The sequence below is a fragment of the Chrysemys picta genome, chromosome 1 (genome assembly GCF_011386835.1).
Source record: "Chrysemys picta bellii isolate R12L10 chromosome 1, ASM1138683v2, whole genome shotgun sequence".
NCBI classification, from domain to species: domain Eukaryota; kingdom Metazoa; phylum Chordata; order Testudines; family Emydidae; genus Chrysemys; species Chrysemys picta.
The window spans coordinates 306163358-306190102 of NC_088791.1; the positions used below are offsets into that span (position 1 = coordinate 306163358).

The following is a 26745-nucleotide window of genomic DNA, read 5'->3' on the forward strand; positions in this document are numbered from 1 at the left end:
GCCACCACCAAATTATCACCTCTTCCCTGCCCAGAGCAAGAGAAAAGCAGCGGAAGAATTGCAGAGGGTGTCTGAGTTCTAGTTTCTTCCCAGGGCCGCTCCTGAGGTGGTGCGGTTTATGCAACCCTTCTTCAGGGCTGCATCTAAATTCACAGCCCCTTGTGTTCTAGATGATCATCCACGCAGACTGTATTTTGAATACTTGCTCCAAACTGCTCCCAAAGGAGCAAGAGACCAAGAAATGGTTCTGCTAATCTTTCTGGGTAATGAATGCATTCAAGAAAATTGCAACCTGCACGTGAACAATTTGCAAAGAGAAAGAAAGGCAAAATTCACTATATTAGTTATTCCTTGCAGATATTCATCCATCTCCACTTAAGACCACGTGGCCTTCCCTTGGGCCACAAGAAAATTCCTGGCAGGCCACACTTGGAGTAGAAACTCAAAAACACATTGAAATCTGAGAAGCCCATAGGGACATTAGCTGCAGATTTCTCCATTACACACAGTTTTTCTTGTTGTTCTTCCAGTGCAGATGAAACTTGACTATGCAGCTGTTGTGAGTTGTGAAATATATTTTCCAAGAGGATCAATTAATTTGTGTTTCATGAGACTGTATTTAACAAACAAACAGACCAAGAAAGTAACAGCCCTTGTCTTTTTTCCAAACACTGAACGAAAATATTCTGTCACACTGGAACATAATAGAGAGAGTGCACTTTCAGCATGCAGATGTACAGCAAAAAGAGCCTTGTTTTATGTTCTTTTGCACAGTTGTATGAACTCAGTGTACTCGCAAATGTTTTTTGGGGGTGGGAGGCTGTGACATGAATTAATGTCAAAGCAAATGAAGGAAAATGACCAGGCAGAGAATCAGTTGCAGCACTGCTGATGATCCCCTACATTGCAGATCTGTTATTGACCATCTAATTATCTTTGGGAAATTGTGCTTTCAACAAGCAGGCCTTTTATCCTGATTTGATATTTCTGTAACAACTACTGGTGTGAGTCAATATTCAGAGGAGCAAAAAGGTGTCTGGGTCTCATACTGTACTGTATATTCAAAGGAACACACATTTTCCCAAGCAGGCTGTTCAATGAGCTTCAGTGGGCCAGATTCAATTGCTTTTACCAGAGTTAAGCCAGGGGTGAATTTGGCCCACTGTCTGCACATGGAAACTATGCACTTCAGTACGAAACAGATTTACACCTGGTTTTAGCATTCATGGTAGGACATTCAGAAGAGTAGCAGAGTTTGATTTTTTTTTCTTTTTCCAGTCCAACCACCTCTGCTGTCTTTAATAGACATTGTGTGGGCCAGATTTTCTAACATGGCTGCTTAACTTGCATCTACAAAATCTGCATGTGCCAAACCCTGGTGTTTGCATTCTCAGGTTAGATGGTGACAGGCATAGAAATCTACTCCCTGGAGTCAACATGCATCCAGATTTTGCAAAAGCACTGGATGTGCCTGCCTGTCCTTTGGGGCCCTTATCCTGTAAATACTTCCACACATGGGTGGTCCCCCCTGGCTCAGTGGGAGTATTTGCATCGTATGGCTGCAGGTACAAGGCCTTTATTGGTTCTTTGGAGATGCCCAGGTCTGAAAAGAGGGTCCTATAGTTGATATTATAATTTTGTATTACTACTTAGCACTCATATACAGCAGATCAGCCCCTCCCACAGTAAATGCTCTGGGAGGGAGCCCGTGTTGTCTGACCAGGTGGGCAGGGTTCTGCTTCCTCTCCCCCCTCCCCCCAAGAGTGTAGGACCTGCCCACAAACCTGGCAGATTATCCCCTGGGTATGAGGGCCATCCCTGTGAAGGCCCTGTTCCTCTGCTCAGGCTCTGGTCCCTGGTGTGGCTCCCTCTGGCTCCCTGACAGCATATCTATATTGGAGCTGTGCTGGCAGAGCCTGCAGTGGCTCTCAGGACTCCTGGAGAGTTCAGTGGAAAAGGAAATACTCCCGGGTATGCGTTGCCTTTCCTTGGTAAGGTATGGGGGGCTGGAGGAGGGATGCTGTGCGTTCCCTTTGGCCCAACTTCCAGCCTACCCGATCTCCTCTCTCCCCACCCCCCCAACTAGACCATGCAAAGTGCCCTCTGTAGGGTGTCAGTGGAGAACTGGAAACAATGCCACAGAGCTGGCTCATCAGCCCTGTGTGTGGGGACAGTCGTCTCTAGTATTGATCTAAGGGTGACGATTTGGCCTATCGTGCTTGAAATCTCCAAAGTGTTGTGCAAACCCCAATAGCGCTGTGAGGCAGGTGGGTATGTTTCCTAGACATCTGTTTGTTTGATGCCACATAATAATAACGGTTACATTTAAAAGTGTTATAGGCACTCAAAAGGAACATTAAATCCTCTCGTTTCTTCCTTGTAATTAAAATAACTCCTGATGCAAAACAGCACACTGTGGACCTAGGATGAACCTATTCTCCTTTCTCTTACTCTTCAGAAATCGAAGCAAAGGAAGCGTGTGACTGGTTACGAGCTGCTGGATTTCCACAATATGCTCAGCTCTATGAGGGTACGTTGTTATTATTTCTATTACTCCTAAAGTGTACTGAACATTTCAGCAGACACAGACCTGGTCTAAAATGTTTACAATATATAGTGTTGCCAACTGTTGTGATTTTTATCCTGAATCTTGCAATATTTCATGATTTTTCTTAGAGCGCCAGCTCCTGGACTCATGTGAATATGTGAAAATCTCAGCTTTCATTTTTTTAAAAAGTACATTTCTAGCCCTTGTGTTTGCAGAGAAAAGCTTGAAAATGTGGCCCGAATGAGCCCCAAAGTTCAAAAACCAGGCTGCAAATAAAAAGAAAACAAAATGTATTTTTTTTTACTGTCATGAATTTTAAGACCAGCTGATGATTTTGGGGGCCTGACTCATGCTGTTGAATGCTTGGGGTTCGCAATACTGTATCTAATGTCCTGCTTCTACAGATTACTCTGCCAGATAAATTCCTCCACGTGCACAGAGCTGCTTGCAGATCACAGCCTAAGTTTAGACATAACTTCTAGTTAGACTTGTCATAATGAGTGAATTGGGAGGAACAAGGAAGGAAAGGAGAGACAAGAAGGATGAAGATTAAGAGCTCAGTTCTTTTAACACACTGATGGGAGATGGGACACTCAGAAATCAGAGAAAGAAAAACAATTGTTATGGAAAAGAAAACACAAAATATATAGAAAATGAATCTGAAAATGCAAACTCTCTGTCAAGCTGGTTGTAAATCTTCTAACCTGATCTTCCCACATTTGTGTGACTCTCAATGGAAGGCAAGGACAGCAACCAGCTCAGTGATAATTCAGATCCAAGGTGTGCTGAACCACTACCCAGAACTGGGTGAAATTAGTGTAGCCAGCAGTGGGAAGTTGGGACTCTTCCCTGTGGCTTCTCCTGCTGGTTGCATCCCGAGCTGGTGATTGGAGGCTTTCTCTCTTCCCAGCTGCTGTTTGGCAGCTTCTCCAGAAGGAAGTGGAAGAGTTTAGTCTTGCTGCTGCACACAACAAACAGCACAATGGGGGCCGGGATTGGCTTCCTCTTGTTTCCCTCCCTCATAGCTCAAAATTGGGGCAAAATTATTGCTGTTGCCCCGACTTGAAGGTTGGGGAGAGAGCAGAAGAATGTTCCCCTCACCCCGCCCCCTCTGCCCCAGTAACTGGTCTGTGATGAACATCCACAATTCCCTTAAAGTCAATAGGAGTCAAAGGTACTCAACATCTAATAAAATCTGCTGGAGTATAGTCATGATACTGGGATCCATCCAACTGTTACAGAAACACAATAATCTGTGTGCACCCAAGTCACTTTTCATTATAATTGTCAGTTTCCAGCATTTCCATCTTGTTTTTAAATTTCAGACTAATATTTGGGGTGACTAGTATGGTCAGCTCACTTCTCATCTATTGCTTGAGTTACCCTTTGTTTAAACTCTTTGTTATTGTGTGTTGGGCTAACAAAATAGTCAAACCATTTCTACTGCATGGTAAAGTCTGTCTAGCAAATATTTCACTGACTTGGTAGGACAGGAGTGGATGGCCTTACTGTAATTCAGGTAATTCTTAGATCTCATTTTTTGGGGATAGTGATCAGGTAGCAATGCTAAGCATCTAATATCTTCTTATAGCCAGAGCCAAACATGTTGCTATCTCTTTGGTTCACAGGACTGTCAACTCCCCTTTTAATATAAAAAATAAAATTATGTGAAGTGACCAAACAAGTCCTGGATGCCATACAGGGAAACAACTAAGGCCAAGTTAAATAAGTCATACACCATTTCTGCTGATAAAACACATGCAGTGCATCTTTGAAATAAACTGTTTCCATTTGAATAAAAAGTAGTTGGTTTAATACTACGTTTCCTTTTTACAGATTCCCAGTTTCCTATTGACATTGTAGCTGTAAAGAAAGATCATGACTTTCTCGACAAGGACCTTGTAGAACCCCTTTGCAGGTAAATGACATCCACTGTTTCTTTTTTTGGTGTCTTAAGAACCTTGGTGGATTTTTGTTTTGAAAGTAGTGGCCCAGCCTAAGAGATGTTTGTTTGTCCTTGTCAATTAAGTGGGTGTAATCTGTAGTGTTTTTTCAGAATAAATGCTAGAAACCTGGATTCATTTCTCTCCCAAAAATCCTACAGCAGGGGCCAATTTGCTCTCTGAAAATTCACAAGATTTAAAAAGGGTCCAAATCTATCAGCCCATCTCATCAATGGAGTGAGGCTGGCTGCCTTTTGGAAAGAACAGTGCCAGCAAACCCAGCATAAATTAGGGATCTGTGTGTGGGTAACACATGGGTAACTCTGCCCCTGACTACCACAAACAAGAAGAAACCCCATTGCCCAGAACCTTCTTCCCTCTGACAGCAAGGATGGCTCGCGTGCTACTATGCTGCCATTGGCTCCCAGTTGTTGTTGTTATTTAATTGTAGTACCGCAGCCCTTAGGAGCCCTAGTCAGTGACCAGGACCCCATTGTGCTAGTGGAACACCAACAGACCCCCATCATCAGCGGGCGGGATCCAATCTGGGACCTCTGTCTGGAGCTAAGTGCATGAGCCTCTGCCACATGAGCTAAAAGCCATATGCCTGTTAGCTAAGGCTGTAGAATTTCATTAATCTCTCTTTCTCTCTAAGTGGTCTCCATGCTACAATCTGGGACAGAACACCACACCTGGGAGGTGTGTGGGTTACACTATGTGCTGTATAAACACCCAGTTGCAGATGCTCATAGCTCCACCCTTGCCAGAGAATGAATGTGTTTCTGTTTGTGTTGCTTTTTGTTCTTTGCCTGATGGGAGTGTGCCATACACAACTTCTGCTTTGCCCCACCCTAACCTCTCACCAGCTGTGGAGCATCTACCTTGTGGTAGTCCTGGAAAAGGACTTTGGGTGGGGAGGGGAAATGACAGTGCAAAGGCACTGACTGCTCCCCTTTTCCTTCTCCTGTGCTCCACTTGGGCTGGGTTCTGCTCCTCTCCACCTGAGTGAGTACAAGGGAGCATCAGGCCCATAATAAGGCAGGGTCCACTACATGAAACTGCAGCTTTCACAATGTCAATAACACATTAAGCCTGTAAGTGATTATTGGTTCTAGACATCTTAGACCCACTGCATATGGGGTGATATGCATGCAAGGAGTGATGAGCCTGAGGCAGGGGACTTCAGAGCGGCGTTTGGGAGAAGCCAGTGGAAAAGGTCCCTCAGGATACATCTACACTCGAGCTGGGGATGTCATATCCAACTCGGGTAGATGTACAGGCACTGGCATGCTAGAAATAGAAGTGTAACTGCAGTAGATTGCACAGATGTTCAGACTATGACTGTGCTGCTCTCTGAGCTCCATTGGGCTCCTTGACCTTGGCTCTCCTTCAGAGGGGCTTGAATGTGCCGGTCGAGTCTGCCAGGCTCCTAGGTCTAGGTTAATTTTTGATTGATGGGGGAAACAAAGTGGTGGTGGTATGACCAAATGCCACCTACTTGTGGCACGAAAACATTGCCTCACTCACAGTAAATTATGCAGGTATATGATCCTGCCTCTCCTTTCTTACATGAGGAATTAAATAGTTAACAGTGCTGACATTTAAATTATGATCATTGGGCATCTGAGTTAACACCTCACTGAGATTAGTGGGGCAGTTCACATTCGCAGAGCTGCTGTTCCGAGCTCTGTGCAAACACACAAAAACATCCATGCAGCGGTCACACCCGGCTCACATTTTTGAGGATTTGTTTGCAACCAGAACAGTTAGAGACCTTTTTTTAAATGGAAGATGAGATTCTGGAGAACAAGGTAGCAGCTGGAGAGGTGTGTCGTTGATCCACCATAACACTGGGCTGTGTTCTAGGCTCTGGTATAGTCTAGGGCAGGGGTGGCCAACCTGTGGCTCCAGAGCCACATGTGGCTCTTCAGAAGTTAATATGCGGCTCCTTGTATAGGCACCGACCCTGGGGCTGGAGCTACAGGTACCAACTTTCCAGTTTTTCGAGGGGGTGCTCACTGCTCAGGCCCTGCCCCCACTCCACCTCTTCCCACCCCTCCCCTGAGCCTGCCATGCCCTTGCTCTTTCCCCCCCCACCCCCCCGAGCCTCCTGCACCCCACGAAACAGCTGATCAGGAGGTGCGGGTTGGGAACGGGAGGCGCTGATCGGCGGGGCTGCCGGTGGGTGAGAGGTGGGGCCCGTGCCAGCCCCCAAGGGGAGATGGGGTGGGAGCACCACCCAGCCCCACTATGCCCCCAGACCAACTCACCCCCAGACGCAGCTCCACTCCACCCCCTGCTCTATCCCCAGCCAGATCTGCCTCCAGCCGCAGCTCCACTCCACCCCCTACTCCGTCCCCAGCCAGATCTGCCTCCAGCCCCAGCTCCCCTATGCTCCCTGCTCCGCTCCCAGAACAACTCCAACCCCAGCTCCACTCCACCCCATGCTCCGCCCTAGCCCAGCTCCGCCCTCATTCTCTCTCCATCCCCAGGCCAGCTCCACCTCTAGCCTCAACTCCTTCCCCATCCCCAGTTCTGCCCCCAGCTCCACCTTCAGCCCAAGCTCCTCTGCTGAGGAAGCCTTGGCTGTGAGTAATGGGGGGGAGGGGCAGACATATTCCATTACTGGTAAGGGTGGGGGGGAGTGACAGGAAAAATTTGGGCACCACTAGTCTAATCCATAGCTGTATGGGGAGAGTAAGACTGTATCTACCATACAGGCAGGGGCAGAACCATGATTCTGCCAGGTGTTAAATTGTTTGGAAGGATATCTTTTCAGATCCCAGATTTTTATTGTAATATGATCAACTCTTAGTTGAGAGCCATTGGGTGTATCTGGCTGTTGATATTTGAGTCCCAAGGTCTATACATAGATACACCTTTCTTACAAGTTTCTGTGTTAAATTGGGGCAAACGGAACCTTGCAGGCCCACAGCTGTACTTAATTTCTCCAAACAGAGAGGCCTCATACCCAACAAGAGAGCCTCTCAGAAATCATTATTGTCAATATTTTAATTGTTATCCTGACCTAGTGGGGCCTCTGAGGGACAGGGGAAGGGTCAGTTTTTATTTCCCTGTATTTGGTGGCCCATATGAATGAGTTTGCTCAATTTCAAGATTCTATTTCAACAGGAACAATGAATTGTGCTGGCCAGTCACACACTTACAAGCGTCTGTATTTTATTAGCTATCACATTTTTCAAAACCATGCAATATACTTTAACCCCCCCATAGCTTATCTGACTACCATAGGCAAGCTCCAGGCCCTCCCAGTGCTCTGTGATGGCTGGGGCATTACTACAAGATGCTTGCTGGGGTGTCATGTAGGAAACAGCTGGCCAGGATGTCCACTTGTAAAATGGAAAACAAAAAAAGTCAACTATTATTTGTGTGTGCTGAATGTCCCTCATAGGGCCCAATCTAAAACTCCCACTGACTTCAAAAGAATGCATGACCAAGCCTTTAGACTGATTAGTGAGACATTCAGCTCAACTACGTAGATTTTTCATTTGCAGCATAACTTTGAAGCTGAACTATCAGAGCAGCTCTTTAGACTGAGCAGAGTTTGAACTCTGGACCCTCTCACACAGACTTTTACCGCTAGAGCTTAGGCTCTGAATTTCTCAGCTTTTGTGGACAGAAGTCAGCCCTTTAACTTTATTTCAACAATGTTTTTTGTGTTATAATGTAGTGTAAAAGAGAATATGAGCGACATCACAAAGAAAGCACTTCTCTTATAGTGTAGCTAGTAGCAACCTCTATTCAGAAAGCCTAACACTTCCCATGTTATAAATTCTAGTGATTTTCTTTTTGAGCTAGTCTAATACCTCCATTGTTTGCAACAGGCCTTTTAAATGTTGCAGGGGGAAAGCCCTCAGTTTAGAGAAGTACCTTTTCTTTGTCCCATGAGATTTTATTCTGGTTTTATTGAGATATAACTGGTAGGAAATCGTTGTTTCCTTTCTCTCATTTGCATTCCTGAGGCAAGATTTGTCAGATAGCGAAAATAGAAATTGAACATTAACATTCTGTGGCTGGGCCTACTTCCAAAGCAGCAACAATGGACACTGATTTGGGAAGATGTGTGAACTTTCAGAGCAACTGTTGGAGGGAAAGAGCCAGGCCAAGTTCCACCTGCCTTCTCCCTAACTCATCACATGGCCCCAGTGGCCCAGCGGTGGAGCAGGATCTCTCTCAACTGGTTTGTTCTGGGCCTGGCTCTCCCCAAGCAATTCCTGGACCCACCACCTGGCTCCAGTGGACAGTCCTTCACTGAGAGATAACAGCTTCTTTCCTGCTACTGCCATCTGAAATTAGTCCTATAGCTCAAGTGGCATAAGCATATACGTCACTGGTGAAAATTCAGCATTCAAACCCTGCTTGTGAGGCATGGTGGAGGCTGTTACAGCTGTGTGTAATAGTCTATTTTTACCTTTTTCCTTAAAAAAAAAAACTCTAGGAAATAATGTGCAAATAAACTGCTTTAAAAGAACATTATTTAGGTTGCACAATCTAGCACTTAAATGCTTGACTTTGCAACCTGAATAGCATTCTTTTAACATACTGTTTTTCATGTAAATATATTGACCAAGTTTTTTAACATGTGTGTAATTTTTGAGTCTTAAACCACTGTTTAGGCCCCTAAATAAGTGCCCTTATTTTCAAAAGTGCGAAGCACTCACCAGCCCCTATTGAATTCAATATTTTTAAACTGTGGCCATTCATTCTTTACATAGTTATTCTCTATTTCATAGCTTGTAATTGCTCCAAGGGGCACTATATTCTGTATAGATTATTATACTGGTAAGGATTGTTTAAATGTATATTATATACTCAATACTCTACAGTGTTGTTACAGAATTCCAGATTTTTTAAAACTTGGGTTTTGAAAAAAAAATTGTTCAAGGTGCCATTAGAAGATCAAGGCACAGTAAAAGCCCAATCCAGTTCTATTAAAGGCAATAGACAGGCTCCTAATAATTTCATTGAGGGTTGAATCAAGCCCCAAGGCATATACAGCATATTGTAAAGTCTAAGAACATAAGAATGGCCATACTGGGTCAGACCAAATGTCCATCCAGCCCAGTATCCTGTCTACCGACAGTGACCAATGCCAGGTGTCCTAGAGGGAGTGACCCTAACAGGTAATGATCAAGTGATCTCTCTCCTGCCATCCATCTCTACCCTGTGACAAACAGAGGCTAGGGACACCATTCCTTACCCATCCTGGCTAATAGCCATTAATGGACTTAACCTCCATGAGTTTATCTAATTCTCTTTTAAACCCTGTTATAGTCCTAGCCTTCACAATCTCTTCAGGTAAGGAGTTCCACAGGTTGACTGCGCGCTGTGTGAAGAAGAACTTCCTTTATTTGTTTTAATCCTGCTGCCCATTAATTTCATTTGGTGGCCCCTAGTTCTTATATTATGGGAACAAGTAAATAACTTTTCCTTATTCACTTTCTCCACACCACTCATGATTTTATATACCTTTATCATATCCCCCCCAAGTCTCCTCTTTTCCAAGCTGAAAAGTCCTAGCCTTTTTAATCTCTCCTCGTATGGGACCCGTTCCAAACCCCTAATCATTTTAGTTGCCCTTCTCTGAACCTTTTCTTATGCCAGTATATCTTTTTTGAGATGAGGAGACCACATCTGTAAGAAGTTGGCCCTACCGTGGATTTATATAAGGGCAATAAGATATTCTCTGTCTTATTCTCTATCCCTTTTTGAATGATTCCTAACATCCTGTTTGCTTTTTTGACTGCCGCTGCACACTGCGTGGACGTCTTCAGAGAACTATCCAGGATGACTCCAAGATCTCTTTCCTGATTAGTTGTAACTAAATTAGCCCCCATCATATTGTATGTATAGTTGGGGTTATTTTTTCCAATGAGCATTACTTTACATTTATCCACATTAAATTTCATTTGCCATTTTGTTGCCCAATCACTTAGTTTTGGGAGATCTTTTTGAAGTTCTTCACAGTCTGCTTTGGTCTTAACTATCTTGAGCAGTTTAGTGTCATCTGCAAACTTTGCCACCTCACTGTTAACCCCTTTCTCCAGTCTTTTATTTTAGAGCTCCTAGAAAGTGCTGGATTGATAGCACTGGAAAACTAAATCTTGTGTTTAGCCATTGAGCAGGTACAGCAGCGTCTTTGGCAGTGCAAGCTTTCCTGCACCACCTCTAGGGAGAACCTCACTCAGGGAAGGTCTGTACCACTGCTTAAGTTGATGTAACTTAAGTTGCTCAGAGATGTGAAAAAGCCACCCCCCCTGAGCGACGCAAGTTACATTGACCTAAGCACCATCCACACAGCTCTCCGGCCAGTATAGCTTCCGCCTCTCATGGAGGTGGAGTAATTATGCCGACAGGAGCAGGGCCTGCTCTAGGCACCAGCAAACCAAGCACGTGCTTGGGGCAGCACATTTTCAAGGGCGTCATTTTGGCCGGCTTTTTTTTTTTTTCCTTCGGGCAGCGAAAGCCAAGAGCCAGCCCTGGCAGCAGCAGCGCGTTGTGCGCGGGGGGTGCCCTGAGGCCGCTGTGGTTCACACTGCGGGGGAGCAGCACCGCACCTTGTGGCTGGGTCGGGCAGGCTCTTAGTGCAGGACACTTGGGCTGGGGGCCGCCCCTCGCGGCACATGGAGCTGCCTGCGGATGCCGCAGGGCGGCCACCCCCACCCCAGGACCACAGCTGGGGCTGGGCGAAGCGGCCCGAGCCGCCCAGGGACTGCGGCAGGGCGGCCAGAAGCAGCAGCAGCAGCAGGGCCATAGAGGGGGGGGCGCTGTCGTGCGGGGCCTACGTCCCGCTCTCCGGGGCTCCGCTGCCTCTGAGGCTACCCTGCCCCGGCTCCTCATCCCCCTGCTAGGGCGGTCACCCAGCTCTGCCCTCTCGGGTCCCAGCTGGTCCTGGAGGGGAAGCCTTGGATGGAGGGACCCTGGGCTGAGGTGTGGCCCGGGAGACCCACTACTTACCCCGACCCTGCCAGTGCTGGACCGGCTGGAGGTGAGGGGGGAGCGGGTGGAGTCAGCACTCGTGTGGGAGAGCCCAGGGCTGGGGTGGCACGGGGTGTGGGTGGGGTGGGGGAGAGAGCCCAGCACTGGGGCAGCAGGGGGTGCGGGTGAGAGCCCAGGAGTGGGGTGGGGGGGGGGCAGCCAAAAATTTTTTTGCTTGGGGCAGCAAAAAACCTAGAGCCGGCCCTGGACAGGAGAGCACTCTCCGATCGGCATAGCGCATTTTCACCAAACCTCTGTTCCGTCCTTGGCTCCTATGCAGAGTCTCCTAACACAGGATCAGATGTCCCCCTTCCATAGACTAACCCATAATAGGAGGCTAGGCTGCTGGCAAAGTTTCCTGCAGATCGTCCCCCTGAGAAGCCACAGAGTTTGGGGGGCTGAGTTCTCTCAAACCCACGTATCTTGGAGATAAAGGTGTTACAGTAAAGGGTGCCCCAGATCAGCAGGGGCCTAGGTGGCTGACCCCTCCATTCTATGCAATTGCACTTAGTCCCTCCTGGCAGCGTAGCTTCTGCATGACCTCCGCATGCCATTGGCTGGGTTCCCCTGCAGCTGCTACTGAGCAGCTGCAGTCCAGACCCAAATGGAGTTAATACAGTTCCAAGCCACTTTAAGGATCTCTGAGGATAATCTGGAAGGCTGTTTAAGTGGGACAATAGGCCACCCACTGGGCTGCCCAATTACACAGCTTCTGCTGTACTATATTTATTTATTTATTTATTTATTAATCGCTGTTTGGTGCTGTGTATGTCACAAAAGGAAGACAGTTCCTGAGTCTGAAGAGCTTACAGTATATAAGACAGGAACAACAAAAATTGAATGCCTAGGTAGTATATCAGAGACATATGACATTGATGATTCAAATTGCACTGCCATTGTGCTGTGGGGGACACATTAAATTGACATCAGTGTTGCTGTTTTTATAGTATGATTTGCAAGCTTTCCCCAAATTCTGTGCAGCTTTCCTGACAAGTGTTTTGGTACATCCATAAATATTTTTAAAAGCCCAACCCTCCTGAGCTAAACTCTGGATTGTTTATTTGGCATGGATTTTACTGTCTTTCCTTCAAGCTCAGATGTCATGGTTTGTTAAAGTTCTAAATATACAGCCCTCTCCCATGACTTGAGGCAGTGACGTGAAAGTGTAGGTAGCATCTCAGTGGCCTCTCTTTCTTTGATCAGAACATCAGTGACAGTCTTTTTGCCGTCAGAGCCTTTTGTTTCTGTGAGGGTTTGTCTATCATTCACGTAACAGATATAAGCAGATGGGGAAAGCGGTGTGCTGCCATTGGCACATCAACAGTGTGTGAGAAGTTCAAACAGACTGGATTTAATTTCTGATGCCGGTAACAGGAAAGCTAATAAATCTGATCATTGGTCCTCTAATTTCACCAGCAGAATCTTTTCACAATATTGGAAGAACCCCAGGAAGCATGCCATTATTTTATAGATGGCTAAATCTAAAAGCAGGGGTTGAGTTCCTGGTTCCTATTAGAAGATAGTTCTGTGTTTTGATGGAGTGGGTTCAGAAAGCAGTCATGATAATACTGTAGCTTTCTCTGTCTGCAATCCAGCTAAGTAATGAGATCAACTCTTCCGCTTCAGTACTGAAATAATCCTTGCGTTCTGATAGGGTCAGTGAAAAACGAATTGCTTTTGCTTTCATTGTTTATTTGGCCAAATGATTTCAGTATCTTTCCACAAGGGAGCTGGAGGCCTCTTTTAAAATATTGAGACAAATTGTGCCTTTGGTTAGACCTGAGCAACGCCATAGAATTCAATGGGGTACCTGAATATAAATGAGGGCAAAATTTAAGCCATTGTCTGTAGGATCCTACTTCCCCTTCTCCCATGAATAATTATTTGCTCATTTGTTCTTCAAGTGCATATCACATTGTACTGATGGCAAGGAGAGACTTTGCCCCTTGAATCTGGAATGTTTCCTCTTTCTACTTCATTTTCTCCTCTTCATCAGTTACAGATAGGGCTCCTTTTTAAACTATTTAGAAAGCTGCTGGCGAAATAACCTCTTGAAGTGTGTGGAGACACAAAGCTTACACTGTCCCTCGGCTTTTCAGCAGATACCTCTCCAGTGCCCATTCTCTTGCTGACTTCTGAAGTTAAAGATTGATGACCTGATTGAGGTGCTGAGCAATTTCAGAGAGAATTGCAGATTCTCAGTAGCGCTGAATATCAGGTCAGGAAATCACCTCTAAAAACTTGAGTCTATCAGTTAGCTACCTGGTACAGCCACACAGAGAGATGAGCTGATTTTGCAGTAGTGTATTGGCTTATTCCATTTTGAAGTGACAATAACACCATAGCAACTTTATTTAGATAGGCTCTAAGTGCTAGGCTAGTGAGTATAAGTGGGGCATGGTGACAGCTCCTCCTCCTCCCTCAATTTTTCCAAGAAAGGACTGACCGGGTGTAGGTGCTTAACTCCAGGACAGGGTTCACAGCTGTGAATCCCAAGCAGAGGGAGGCACCTCCTTTTACGTGCCGAACATCCTTTGAGGGACAGGGCTTATGACAAACCCGTCTTCTTGACATTTCCTATTGGCTACGTTAGGTGGCTCCCCACTCAGCGTACTGGCTGTTGTGAATCCCATTCTTAAGCAACTAACTGTCCCCATGCAGTGTATAGGGAGCCTGAGTGCCTAACTCAGGACTGAGGATTCTCCTAGGTGGCACAGTGCCTAGAAGTTAGGCTTTGTGGATCTAGCCCTAAATGCCTAAAGTGAGGAATCAAATCTTAAATGCACTTTTTGTGGTTCTAATAAATCCTTTGGGATCTCATAACATTTGTTAGGGGTTTTAGAATGATAACATTATACACACAGTGGGCAAGTCACATTTTCACTTTGTGTCTCATTTAAGCCAGCTATAAAATGGGTTTAATGATCTTTATAGCCTTTATAAAGTGCTTTGTGATGTGTGGATGAAGAGCTAGGCATTAGGTAGTGACAGCGGTGACATGCCCTTCTGATGCACAAGTCTGTAGCATGGAACAAAATGAAGTGTAGTGAATCCTGCTGTGTAAAGTTACAACCCCACAAGCAGATGAGAGGATAACTTTTGAAATCATGAGAAGTCATGCCCTTGAATTAGTGGGATGCTAATCTTTGGATTTTGCTTTACCTCTAGACGACTGAACACATTGAACAAGTGTGCCTCAATGAAACTCGATGTGAACTTCCAAAGGAAAAAGGCAAGTATCTTTATTCTTACCATTGTAATGAGAGCTCCTGCAATCGGGCCCCAGATCAGGAAAGCACTTAAGTTTAAGCTAAGTGTGTTTAACTCTAAGCATGTATTTAAGAGCTATCCTGAATAGGGATGGTTTCCTGATCAGGGCCTTTAAATGTGAAATAAAGATAAATAGCTGTGAATAGTACAGCAGAGTCAGTGTTAAAAGACTTACATAGACACATGCAGTAATTTAAATGTTATATATGTTCAGTTCCAGTCAAGGGGAAAAGGGTATCACGCCTTGGTATTATAGTGTATTGTCACATTTCCCCATGCCATGTGATCACATAATGGAAAATCCTTCCAGGAAAAAATGGAAGCTTCTGTATAAACAATAGCTTTCCTTCTTTCTCGTGCTGACTTACTACCAGTTAACAATATGAAAATAAACCATGCTGTACTTACAACCTCCTTGTATAACACAGGCAATATTTAAGGCTTAAAGGGTTTCAATAAGGAATGCAGAAAATGTTTATTGATTTAAAGACATTGTAATGGATCCAACATAACAGTTGAGCTTTTTAGTTTATTCGTGACATTGGCCCAAGGGCACTTTATAAGCAACACCATCTAATGGTAATCATTGGTTCTGAGATGTTGCTATATACTGTATCACTTTTTCCCTCAGAGTGTTTGTCTAACACTTTTGAAAACTGCCCATAGGAGGTGCTCCTCTTGATACCACTGGCAGTTTAATCTATTTCTATCCCGCTGTCTATGTAAAGGAATTCAGACAGAAGGTGTCCAGACATTTTCTTACCTTTTATTCATGCCAGATTGTTCTTGTGTGCGATAGTCATCAAACAGTCTGTCCAGCATCCTTTCTGGCCATTCTCTTCCAAATTGTGTATACGCCAGTGAGATCCCACCCTTTTTTCCAACTTCAGACTTGCGGGGGGTTTCCTGCCTTTGATAAGTGCATGTAACCTTCATGTTAAATCCCTGTTCTGGCCTCTCAAGAACAGAGTGCCAATCCACCAAACCGTGTGGCGGCTTTATGATGTGGACAAATGTGTGCTATAGGAAGAGACTCAGCTCATCCAAATCCATTTCAGTGTTGAAATATACACCCAAGTCTCATTGGTGAAAGCCTAATGCACTAAGCCCACTGCACCATTTAGTTGCTTTAGGTGGTTTCATTTTTCTTATTTTTACCCTGTTTCCCCGAAAATAAGACATCCTCCGAAAATAAGGCCTACTTACAGTTTTGCCTCTCGTTGTAATATAAGGCATCCCCCCGATAATAAGACCTCCCCGATAATAAGGCATCCACCGATAATAAGGCATTTTTCATTTCTGAAAAATAAGACATCCCCTGAAAATAAGACCTAGCGCATCTTTGGGAGCAAAAATTAATATAAGACACTGTCTTATTTTCGGGGAAACAGGGTATCAAAGACATTACGGCTTAAACAAGAGAGGGAATAGAAAAAGCAAAACATGGATGAACATTGGCTATGCTATTTAAAAATTGTTGAAATGTTACTTCCTGCCCTTCTTCCCTGCATCCATTCCAGATCAGCAAAAGGGAAAGTGGAGATTGACAATTTAGGGTTCTAGTCACAGTGTAGGGTTTTCTGCACCACCAAAATCTGTGTAGATGCAGTTCATGGCTGTGCCAAATCTGCCAGGTTCAGTGCAGATGCCTTCTGTCCTCATTTTTTGGTAAACTTAAAATCCCCACCTCTCTCCTCTCATCCTAAAACATTCAAGGAATGGCCAACTGACCCCTATCACTTCTTGACAAGTGGCCCTTCTCCTTCCCCACCCCCACAACCTTGCCTCTTCAGAGGCAGAGACCCCCACTCATTATTACAAACCTCATGATTTTAGGTGGGTGGTTTGGGGGGGTGGCCTTTTTTTAAAGCTGCTCTTTACGTCAGGAAGAGACAAGGATTTTCTCACTATCTTTGCTGTTACTAAAGATAGCCACCATCCCCCATTGTTCTGAATAGAACTGAACTCACAGGCTTCCCTTATTTAGCATGGCCACTATTTCCCTACAGCCTTGACAAGTGGAAGTGCCCTAGTAAATTTAGCCGCCATTTCAGCGCAACAGAAGCTGGACAACCAACGCTCAGTGTAAACTCTTGCCCCCATAGGTGTATGAGGCAAGAGAGGATGAGGGAACAGGAGAATGTGCAGGGGCAGGAATGAGAGTTGGGCCAGCAGGCATGGAGGATGACTGGAGCAGAGGAAATTGTGGGGGCAAAGAAATGTGAGGGGTGGGGAGGAGGACTGGGAATCAAAGAAATATTGGGGTCTGGGTGGGAGACTGGGGACAGGGAGACTGGACAGTAAAAGAATGCATGGAAGAGCTTACAATTGTGTCTCCACTCAACAATGATAGATCTGGGAAATGTTCCTGTGGTCTAAATGCTGTCTGTACAAATAGCCTTTACGATAAGCTGTCTTACTGGAACACAAAAGTAGCCTACTATTACTTGGTTCAGAGGTTCAACATGAATGTTTTGCACAGTTCTAGACTGCACCTGCTTGACTGATTCATGAAAACACAGCTAAGCAAGCTGCCAAACAGCATTATCGGGAAGGCTAATCTGGGTGAAAGCCTGTTCCACTCACTCTCCCCACCTCCACCTACCCAACCACACATCACTCGAAGAGATACATTTGCCATGTGGGGGATTTAGTCATTCTGTTTCCATTAACTTCAATGAGATTTGCACAGCTAAATCTTCATATATTGTGCTGAAAATATTCCCTTAAGTGATTTGGACAGACAAAAATTAGCCTTTGGATTAGCTGCCTTCTGCAGCTGTGGATTCATGTGGATTCCCACCCTAGCTAGAAAAATTTGGCAAAATTCCATTCAAAATAAACTGGCTCTATTGCATTTTGTTGGTGTCTATCTCGGGTTTGAGGAAAATATGCCCTTAATCAGGGTTTTTCTATTTTTAACCAATTTGAATTAATTATGTATCAAAAGCTCTCCCTGAGTCTCTGGCAAACGCTGCCAGTCACTCTTAATGAAACCTGCCCCTCCTCTCCTTCCCATGCATAATGATATTAGAGGGCTCCCTGCACATGCCTGTTGGAGTCCTCGGGCTCTTTGTTACTGTTTACATAGACAGATGCTGAGAGGTGGGAACGGAAGTTGGGTGAGAGGAGGAAGATCATTGGGTCAGAAGCAATGTTCTGAGGCCTTGAGAAGACCTGTTTGAGTCAGCAGTGGGGATCACACTCAATAGATGCTGAGCCACAGATGACTCCAGAGGGTATAAAATAATACTTTTCAAAAATCTTGCAAAACAAGGCAAGAATGTAAAAGTGACATTTACCCGCCTCCTTTCTAGGCTCCTTGGACATCACTAGTATATTGCATGATGGGGTACCACAGCAGAATGGAAGCTGAGAATCCAAGTGGATGTTATAGAACAAAAGAAGGAAAATATGTGAGAATGCCTGGAATGCCCCTCTGTCCCGACACTGGGGCAATTCCACATATATTGCTGAAGTTGGTGGGATGGTGACAGTTAACTTTGAAGGGAGAAATTCTTTCCTATTCCCCATTGTAAACAACAATGAGAAATCTTATTTGGAAAAATCCATGACATGCGGTAAACTTTTAGTAAGGCAGGATGCTACAGTATTTCAAACTGATTTCTTTTTAAATTATACACTTGAGGCAGGGAGAATAGATCCAGAGCCTTTCATTGCAAAATTGCAGTATTTGAATTCACCCTAGGTCAGTAGAGATTGTTGAACTCAAATCTGTTCTTAGTGGGCAAATATAAATATCATCATATCATTGTAACTGGCAGTAATTGCCATCTTCATTGGGAGACTCATCATTACATTTTGGAGGATTTTCTCTATGTTATCAAGGCAATCTGATATCTAACAAGAGCACTAGGGGAGGGGAAGAAGGGAAATCCATTTTCCAGCCAGCTCTAGTCAGCAAGTAATCCTGGCTGTGTTGTGCTGGGATGTAGAACTCATTCCCCACCACTGTTCATGTTCATCTCTAGCCACTGTTTAAAAGTATCTTTAAGCCTTTTGTCCTCCCAAGAGTATTTTAAGTAGAAACACTGTTGGCTTCATATTTACTGCCCTTTCCTGTCACACTCCCCCTCTCCCTGAATTTTCTTGCACGTTGTTTCCACCACTTTAGCTTTATTTCTTTGGGTTTTAAGACAAAGGGACTAGATCCTCATCTGGTGTAAATTGTCATAGCTCCAATTATTTCAATGGAGTTCTCACAATTTATACCAGCTGAGGATCTGCCCCAATGTCTTGTATTATGTTTGCAGTGTAGCTTACCATTTTATTGTTGTGTGGTACAGGCCCTCAGCACCTACGCAGTGGACTGCTTTATAATGGCAGATGAAATTCAATGTTGATAAATGCAGAGTAATGCACATTGGAAAACATAATCCCAACTATACATATAAAATGATGGGGTCTAAATTAGCTGTTACCACTCAAGCAAGAGATCTTGGAGTCATAGTGGATAGTTCTCTGAAAACATCACTCAATGCACAGTGGCAGTCAAAAAAGCAAACAGAATGTTGGGAATCATTAAGAAAGGGATAGGTAATAAGACAGAAAATATCATATTGCCTTTTTATAAATCCATGGTACACCCACATCTTGAATACCGCATGCAGATGTGGTCGCCCCATCTCAAAAAAGATCTATTGGAATTGGGAAAGGTTCAGAAAAGGGCAACAAAAATGATTAGGAGTATGGAACGGCTTCCATATGAGGAGAGATTAATAAGATTGGGACTTTTCAGCTTGGAAAAGAGACAACTAAGGGGGGATATGATATGATAGAGGTCTATAAAATCATGACTGGTGTGGAGAAATTAAATAAGGAAGTGTTATTTACTCCTTCTCGTAACACAAGAACTAGGGGTCACCAATTGAAATTAATAGGCAGCAGGTTTAAAATAAACCAAAGGAGGTATTTCTTCACACAACGCAGTCAACCCATGGAAAACTCTTTGCCAGAGGATGTTGTGAAGGTCAAGAATATAACAGGGTTCAGAAAAGAACTAGATAAATTCATGAAGGATAGGTCCATGAATGGCTATTAGCCAGGATGGGCAGGGATGGTGTCTCTAGCCTCTGTTTGCCAGAAGCTAGTGTAACCCATACACCTCCTGGGTGTGGTGTTCTTTCCCCTCTAGTGGCACCGAGACCACTTAGACATTAATGAGTCTGCTATAGCCTTAGCTAAGAGGCATATGGCTTTTAGCTCATGCAGTAGACAGTAGAGGCTCATGCATTTAGCTCCAGAAATCCCAGGTTCAATGCCGACGACCGGGGTCTGTCTGTGTTACACTGGGAATAGGCGACAGAGGATGGATCACTTGATGATTACCTGTTCTGTTCATTCCTACTGGGGCACCTGGCATTGGCCACTGTTGGAAGTCAGGATACTAGACTGGATGGACCTTTGGTCTGACCCAGTATGGCCGTTCTTATGTTCTTATAAAATAATGGTTAAAAAGCATAGCTATCGAACAGCCCATCCCTTTCCCTGCAGAAAAGATTACCAAAGCAGGACCAGCTGTCTCGATCTCTTTTTCTGCTGCTTCTCTAGCTGCTTCATTGTTTGCTGCCCCTAGCTGCAGTAACTGAGGTTACTCTGTGAACTCGGGTCAGCTGTAGAAGAAACGTGTGTGTGCTACTCATTATTCATAATGCAGAAATGAATCAAAACAGCGTTTCTAGTTCAGCAGCTTTATTTTATTTTACAGTTTGGACAAGATCTAAAATTGATGTGTCAAGCTTTAAGTGATGACCTAGCAAAAGCTTACAATGACAATATGGCTTTAGGGTGATCTGCCACTTACTGATTACATCACAATGTACATCTTTCAAACTTCTGTTTTATTTAAGATGTATTTTACAAATTATTTTATATTTTCCAGTAAGATTAAGCAGCCAGGTTCTAGACTGGTGGGAGATAATACAACTTTACCATCAGAACGGCGTTTAAAAATACTGCTAAGAATAGATTTTTAAAATGAGAATTTTCCAGTCCCAAAATAGTCTTTTTAGTTTACGCCTTGTTTTAGTCTGACAGCCTGTCATATTTTACTGCCTTACTGCTGCTTTCAGGAATGAGGGAGGATAAGACGACTGTTTGATGTCATATAGGTGAAGTTAGTTTGTTCTACTTTAAAACAACTGTACAGGAATAGTTTGGTATGGAACTGGTTCAAAGTCAATGGAAAGACTCTAATTGACTTCAGTGGGCTTCGGATCAGCTCGTTAGTGAGTAGTGAGCTAAACAAAAACTGCATGGCGCAAGCTGACAATTTATCAGTTTTGTCTGGGACAACTGAGTAGCAGAATCTCATATTGACCTTTGGATCTTTTTATTTTAATGATTTTTCTATTTTGTTTTACTCAATTACTACATTGTTACCATAGCTTATGGCGCTTGGTATTTTATCTCTAAATGTTTATATTTGTCTGGGGGCTATGTGTGTATAAATGAACAAATCTAACTGAAGACTTAATCTTCCTACAGGTTAATTCAGATGATTAACTAGGTTTTCCGGCTGCGATTGAAAATGTCTGTTTACTTCTCACAGCAAAACGAAATATAATGGGGGATAGTTTGCTTGAGTTGTGCCTCATTACCGTAGCATCTCATAACCTCATAATCGTTAATGTATTTATCCATCCAACACTGCTGCGAGAAAGGGAAAGTTAGGTGTCTGCCATTTGTGCCCTTGAAAATCTCCCCTGCCTCCCCCCCCCCCCCCCATTCTTAAAGAACTGCTTTGGCTACAATCCTGCATTGTGCAGCATGCAGGCAGATTGCTTGTGCCTGCTCAAAGCCCTGCTGAAGTTAACAGGCCCTGCATGGGCACATAGTCTACTCGTGAGCTCCACAAGGCAGGAACAGGGCCTTATTCCTTCTATGGTAGCATGTTAATTGCAGAGTCTTTGCTCTGGAATGAGAAAGGCTGCAGTAAAAGAGCTGACATCCATTATGCTAAGAACAAACTAGTCTTCTAGAGCCACGTTGCCATCTGTAGCTTTCACTGTCTGAGCAGAGGGTTCATGTTTGTTACAATGTAATCAGAAAAAGAAAGAAAAGTTCTCTGTTGAACAAAGTGTAACATGCTGTTTTCCAGAGTGAAGACTCAGATGAAGAAGACTTCTGTGCCATCAGTAATAAATGGACTTTCCAAAGGACGAGCAGAAGATGGTCTCGGGTGGACGACATTGACACTTTGCTTCACCGATCAGATAGACATGGGACTTCAGGGGACATTAAAATGAAAAACACCCCTAGCAGTGAAAGTGTCCTTACTGATCTGAGTGAGCCTGAAGTCTCGTCTATTCACAGCGAGAGCAGTGGAGGAAGTGACAGTCGGCATCAGTCTGGTATCAACAGCACTATCAGGGAGATATGTGACTGCTCAGGACAGCATAGTATAGAAAACACACTTACACGTTACACCACTCCTGTCAGCTGTACCCGCTCCCAGGTTCCAAAGGAGACCACAAATTACTCCTGTAACCTTAAGAATGAGAAACCAACACGAACGAGAGCCAAGACCTTTCTAAAGCGCATGGAGACGCTAAAGCCTAGAGGTGCACACGGAAAACTAAAGGGCTTGGGAAGGCCTGGTGTCTTAGAGATAAGCGGACCTGTTCTTCAACATGAGCCAAAATCCTTAAAGGACATGCACTGCATGCAGATAGTGAATGGAGATGCAGCCAAAAGAGGACTTTCCTTTTCTGCCAAATCCAGCAGCGACAGTAGTCAGTCAGAAAACAGCAGCAGTGGCATGAGCACACCATGTTTTAAGGAACGCAAGTGTTATGAAACAAACAAGCGAGGTGGTATGTACCTGGAGGACCTGGACGTTCTTGCTGGAACAGCCCTGAGACAAGTGGTAGACGAAAACCGTAAAAATGAATTTCACTCCCAAGAGAACCTGGTTGTGCACATTCCCAAGGACCACAAACCTGGAACTTTTCCAAAGGCACTTTCCATTGAAAGTCTCTCACCGACTGATAACAATAATAGTGTAAACTGGAGGACAGGCAGCATCTCTTTGGGCAAACAGAAGTGCTCTACTCCTAAAGAGCCCAGACTCATGGCTTGCTGTCCTAAAGAGAGTAGAGTTAGTATTTATGACAATGTGCCAGGTTCCCACTTGTACGCCAGCACTGGAGACCTTTTGGACTTGGAAAAAGATGATCTTTTCCCTCATTTAGATGACATTTTGCAGCATGTCAATGGACTTAAAGAGGTTGTAAACCACTGGTCAAAGGATTTACAGCCAGAGCTGCAAAGCAATGATTTATTGGTTGGAGAATCTGCATTGTTGCCATTCCAGTCGCCCACCCAAATCACATTAGACTTTGAAGGGAACTCTGTTTCTGATGGTCGTACTACACCCAGTGATATGGACAGAGATGGAACATCCCTCAATGAATCAGAAACCACTGGTATTAGGGACAGGAGAGACTCTGGTGTAGGGGCATCTCTCACCAGGCCAAACAGGTTGGTAGCATAATTCCTTAAATAATTCCTTCTGTTTTTCATTATTAATGGGGTAGGTTGTGAAAAATGATATAATAAACCAGGGGCACATTATCTGAGCATTGTGAACAGTTTTCAAAGGGTCATGATCACCCTGCCTTGCCCATATTGCTAAATTGGGAGGGGGGACCCAGCTAGATGGAATAGCGACTGCTAGGAGAAGAGGGCCCTGGTATGAAAAAGGTGGGGAGTCATCGTAATAGAGCAAACTACAGTGCACGCTTTCTTCCACAAAGTATTTTAGTTAAAAAACATGGTGTCATATTCACAATGGGATGTATATTCAAACTGGCCTCTAAAATGTACCCATCAGTTTGTGCAAACAGGCAGGCACCAAATTTTCAAGCACAAGATTAGAGTCTGCTTTGAAAAAGTGGCCCTGTGCTGTTATGTAGAATTTACAATGTTTCCCCAAAGCCCCCCATAGTTGGTTAACACCCAGTGTATTTGTTAATGGAAATGTTAGGTTGGAACTCCCTAAGTGACACTGAGTGTTTGGAAACCCATTCTGCATTATTAATGAATTTTGTGAATTTGAGAGAAGAGGCTCAGTTGTGCCCTGAAGACACAGGCCTGAATAAGGGACTTTGTGAAGCTGCACTGCCGGGGGTAGGGGTGTCTGAATGTGCAATAGGACTGTGGCTGCCAGGCATGGTGCTGTGCACTCTCCGCTCTGCGGCCAACTGCTTCCATGTGCTCACCCACAAAGGTTCCATTGTTTTTATTTTGTTTTCAACAATTAACATGAGAAATCTTTGAAATCTCCTGTTTGTTCTTTACAGCCCTGGACACCACACAAAAAATCAAGCTTTGAGATACCTGAGTTGTATTTATACCCAAACAGCACCCTCTCACACCTACCTTTGCTTTCATTTCTGTATAGTTCTCTTAGCACTGAAAACTCACTCAAGTGACACTGTACATGGCCCATGAAAGCATTATTGGTTACCCCACAAGCACATGAGGTTTTGTTAAAGATGGCTTCAGTTAGGCAGCCTTTGTCCAACCCACAAAGCAGAGGATATAGTTACTAACTAAAACATATCATGTGGGAGAGGCTCCAGGAGGCAAGAAAGTGAATTTAAAAGAAAAGATACCCACACACTCCCTATAGACTATGGAATGTATACCTGGGAAATGCTCACAAGCGGAAAGAAACTTGGCGCTTTGACTATTCTGAGGGACTCTTATGCTATCACTTAAATTCTGGTATCTGTTGTTTGAATTACTCTGGATTTACGCTGCTGTAGCCAATAGCAGAATTTGGTCCTATGTATTTTGATCTATGGGTAAAAACACACACAGATCCAGACGTGCATTCAAAGGGCTTAAACTGCAGTTACTTACAACTAGCCATATTGCTTACTACTATGTTGAATTCCACAGAAATCAAGGAGACTACTCATATATTAAGCGCATGCCTAAATGTTTGCAGAATTTGGGCCAAAGTTCGTACCTTGAAGAAGAAATGCAAATGTTATCTTCAATAGTCAGTTTATAAAATGAGTCAGTATATAAAGAAAGTATCTTGGGTTAGATTCAAGCTCGTTAAAATCAATTGGATTCTTTCCATTAACTTCAGTGAGCCTTGGATCAGGCTTCCTAGAGCCTCACAGAAGCAAGGCACTGCATTCTCTGTCCCCAAGAACAGTCCTTTTCACAAGAAATCACTGATTTAACATTGACAAATACTGTATATCATCACATTTTTCCTAATTGTGGCACCGTATAATCTCATTTTCCTTTTCTCCTTTCTTTTGCTGAAGGCGATTACGCTGGCATAGTTTCCAGATCTCTCACGGCCCGAGCCACTCCTCAGCATCACTACAGCTCAGTAATCAATCAGCAGCTCAACTGAATCTACTGCAAAAATTTTCCTTACTTCGCCTTACGGCCATCATGGAAAAATACTGCATGTCAAACAAACATGGCTGGACATGGTAAGTGCATTATGTGTCTCACAAAACAGATATATTTAGAAGGAAATTGTTTCTCCCAATTATATTATTATCATTCCACTAACTTAGCCCCTTTCATCTGAGAATCAGAAAGTGCATTTTAGTCCATAGTTATATAGTGAGTCAGTGGCAAAGCCAGAAATAGAACCCAAGAGGTCTGATCCACCTCCCTGCTTTAACCACTAGACAACCCACCCTCTCTCTAATAGCAGCTAAGTAGCAGAAAAATAAACAAGAAGAGTAGGAGTGAATAATTACAAAGAGGAAATTTTAAAATAAGGTTCTCTAAAACTAAAGTTATGGTTTGAAAGGAGCAGCTGTTGGTCGTACATCAAGTATACAAGTTTGTTTTATTGTTGTTTTTTATATTAAAAAGGAATGATTAGCAGTAGGTAGGTGGAAGTCATCTAGAAAATATAATTTTCCCGTATATGCAGAAACATTAGTCCAATAATGATAATAATAATACTTCACAGTGAGACAGTGCTTTGCACCTTCAAAGCATTTTACAAACATTAACTAATCCTCACAAACTCCCTCTCTGAGCTTGGCAAAATAATTAAGGTATCTCCAAAGGTACACATGGAGAAAGAGAGATGAGAGGTGAGGAGCTAGAGTCACAAAAGGACTTACCTCCCATGTTAGGTGCCTAACACCAAAATGTCGGCACCACTGGCATTCACAAAACCCCTGCTCAACTGCTGGCTAACCCTGGAGGAGCCTAAAGGTCATTGGCATCTCAATTTCCACCATTAAAAGTCCCCTAGCTGCCTAAGTTTCTGGTTCTGGGCATGCACACAGCTGCCTTAGTCTAGATGCCACGGTGCCTAAATCCTAGTGGGATGCTGCAACTAGGCATTTCTTGGCCTAGCTCAGCTGTGGGGCCCAATCCAGTAGCTGTTCTCAAGGTCTGTCTAATGTCACACAAAACAGACAGCACGAGGCGGGGAGGCAGCAGCCTCTTTTATAAAATGTATCCCACTGGTCAGGGAACTCAGCTGAGATGTGGGAGACCCTGTTTCTATTCCCCCCCTCTGTATGATGGGGAGAAGAGAGGTGCACTTGGTTCTCCTGCCTCTCCGGTAAGTGTGCTAGCCAGTGGGCTCTGCGGATCCTGATGTAGGGCTCTTTCTCAATCTCTCCTGTTGAAGCTGTTCCACTGTGTACAAATACATAAATATTCAGTGGGCCAGTGGGTGAGTGAATGATTCTGTAGTCCAATGGTTAGGGGATCCACTGAGAGGTGAAAAACCCCTGTTCAAATCTCATTCCCTCAGGCAGAGGGAGGAGTCTCCCACATCCCAGCTAAGTGCCCTAATGGGTTAAAGGTTAAGGGCTCTTCCTCCAGCCATTTTGTGGTGAGTTAGTCATCTTTCTTGTAAGAACCTTCCAGGAGAGGGTTTATGGCTGTTGATCCCAAGCAAAGATAGCTGCCTCCCTCCAGCCCAGAGTTAGACACTAACTCTCTGAGAGGCATGGGGTTTAG

General features: G+C 44.1%; 1 protein-coding gene across 13 annotated transcripts in view; it reads left to right on the forward strand.

Moving 5' to 3' along the window:
• The window catches only part of STARD13 (StAR related lipid transfer domain containing 13), a 445413-nt gene that overhangs the window by 394196 nt on the left and 24472 nt on the right, over window positions 1–26745 (forward strand). For all 13 annotated transcript variants that reach the window (XM_065594272.1, XM_065594244.1, XM_065594285.1 and 10 more), the window contains 5 exons: window positions 2459–2530; window positions 4385–4466; window positions 14659–14722; window positions 21881–23262; window positions 25068–25241. In XM_065594272.1, the coding sequence (XP_065450344.1) occupies window positions 2459–2530; window positions 4385–4466; window positions 14659–14722; window positions 21881–23262; window positions 25068–25241 (1774 nt within the window). The remainder of the gene's footprint in view (window positions 1–2458; window positions 2531–4384; window positions 4467–14658; window positions 14723–21880; window positions 23263–25067; window positions 25242–26745) is intronic.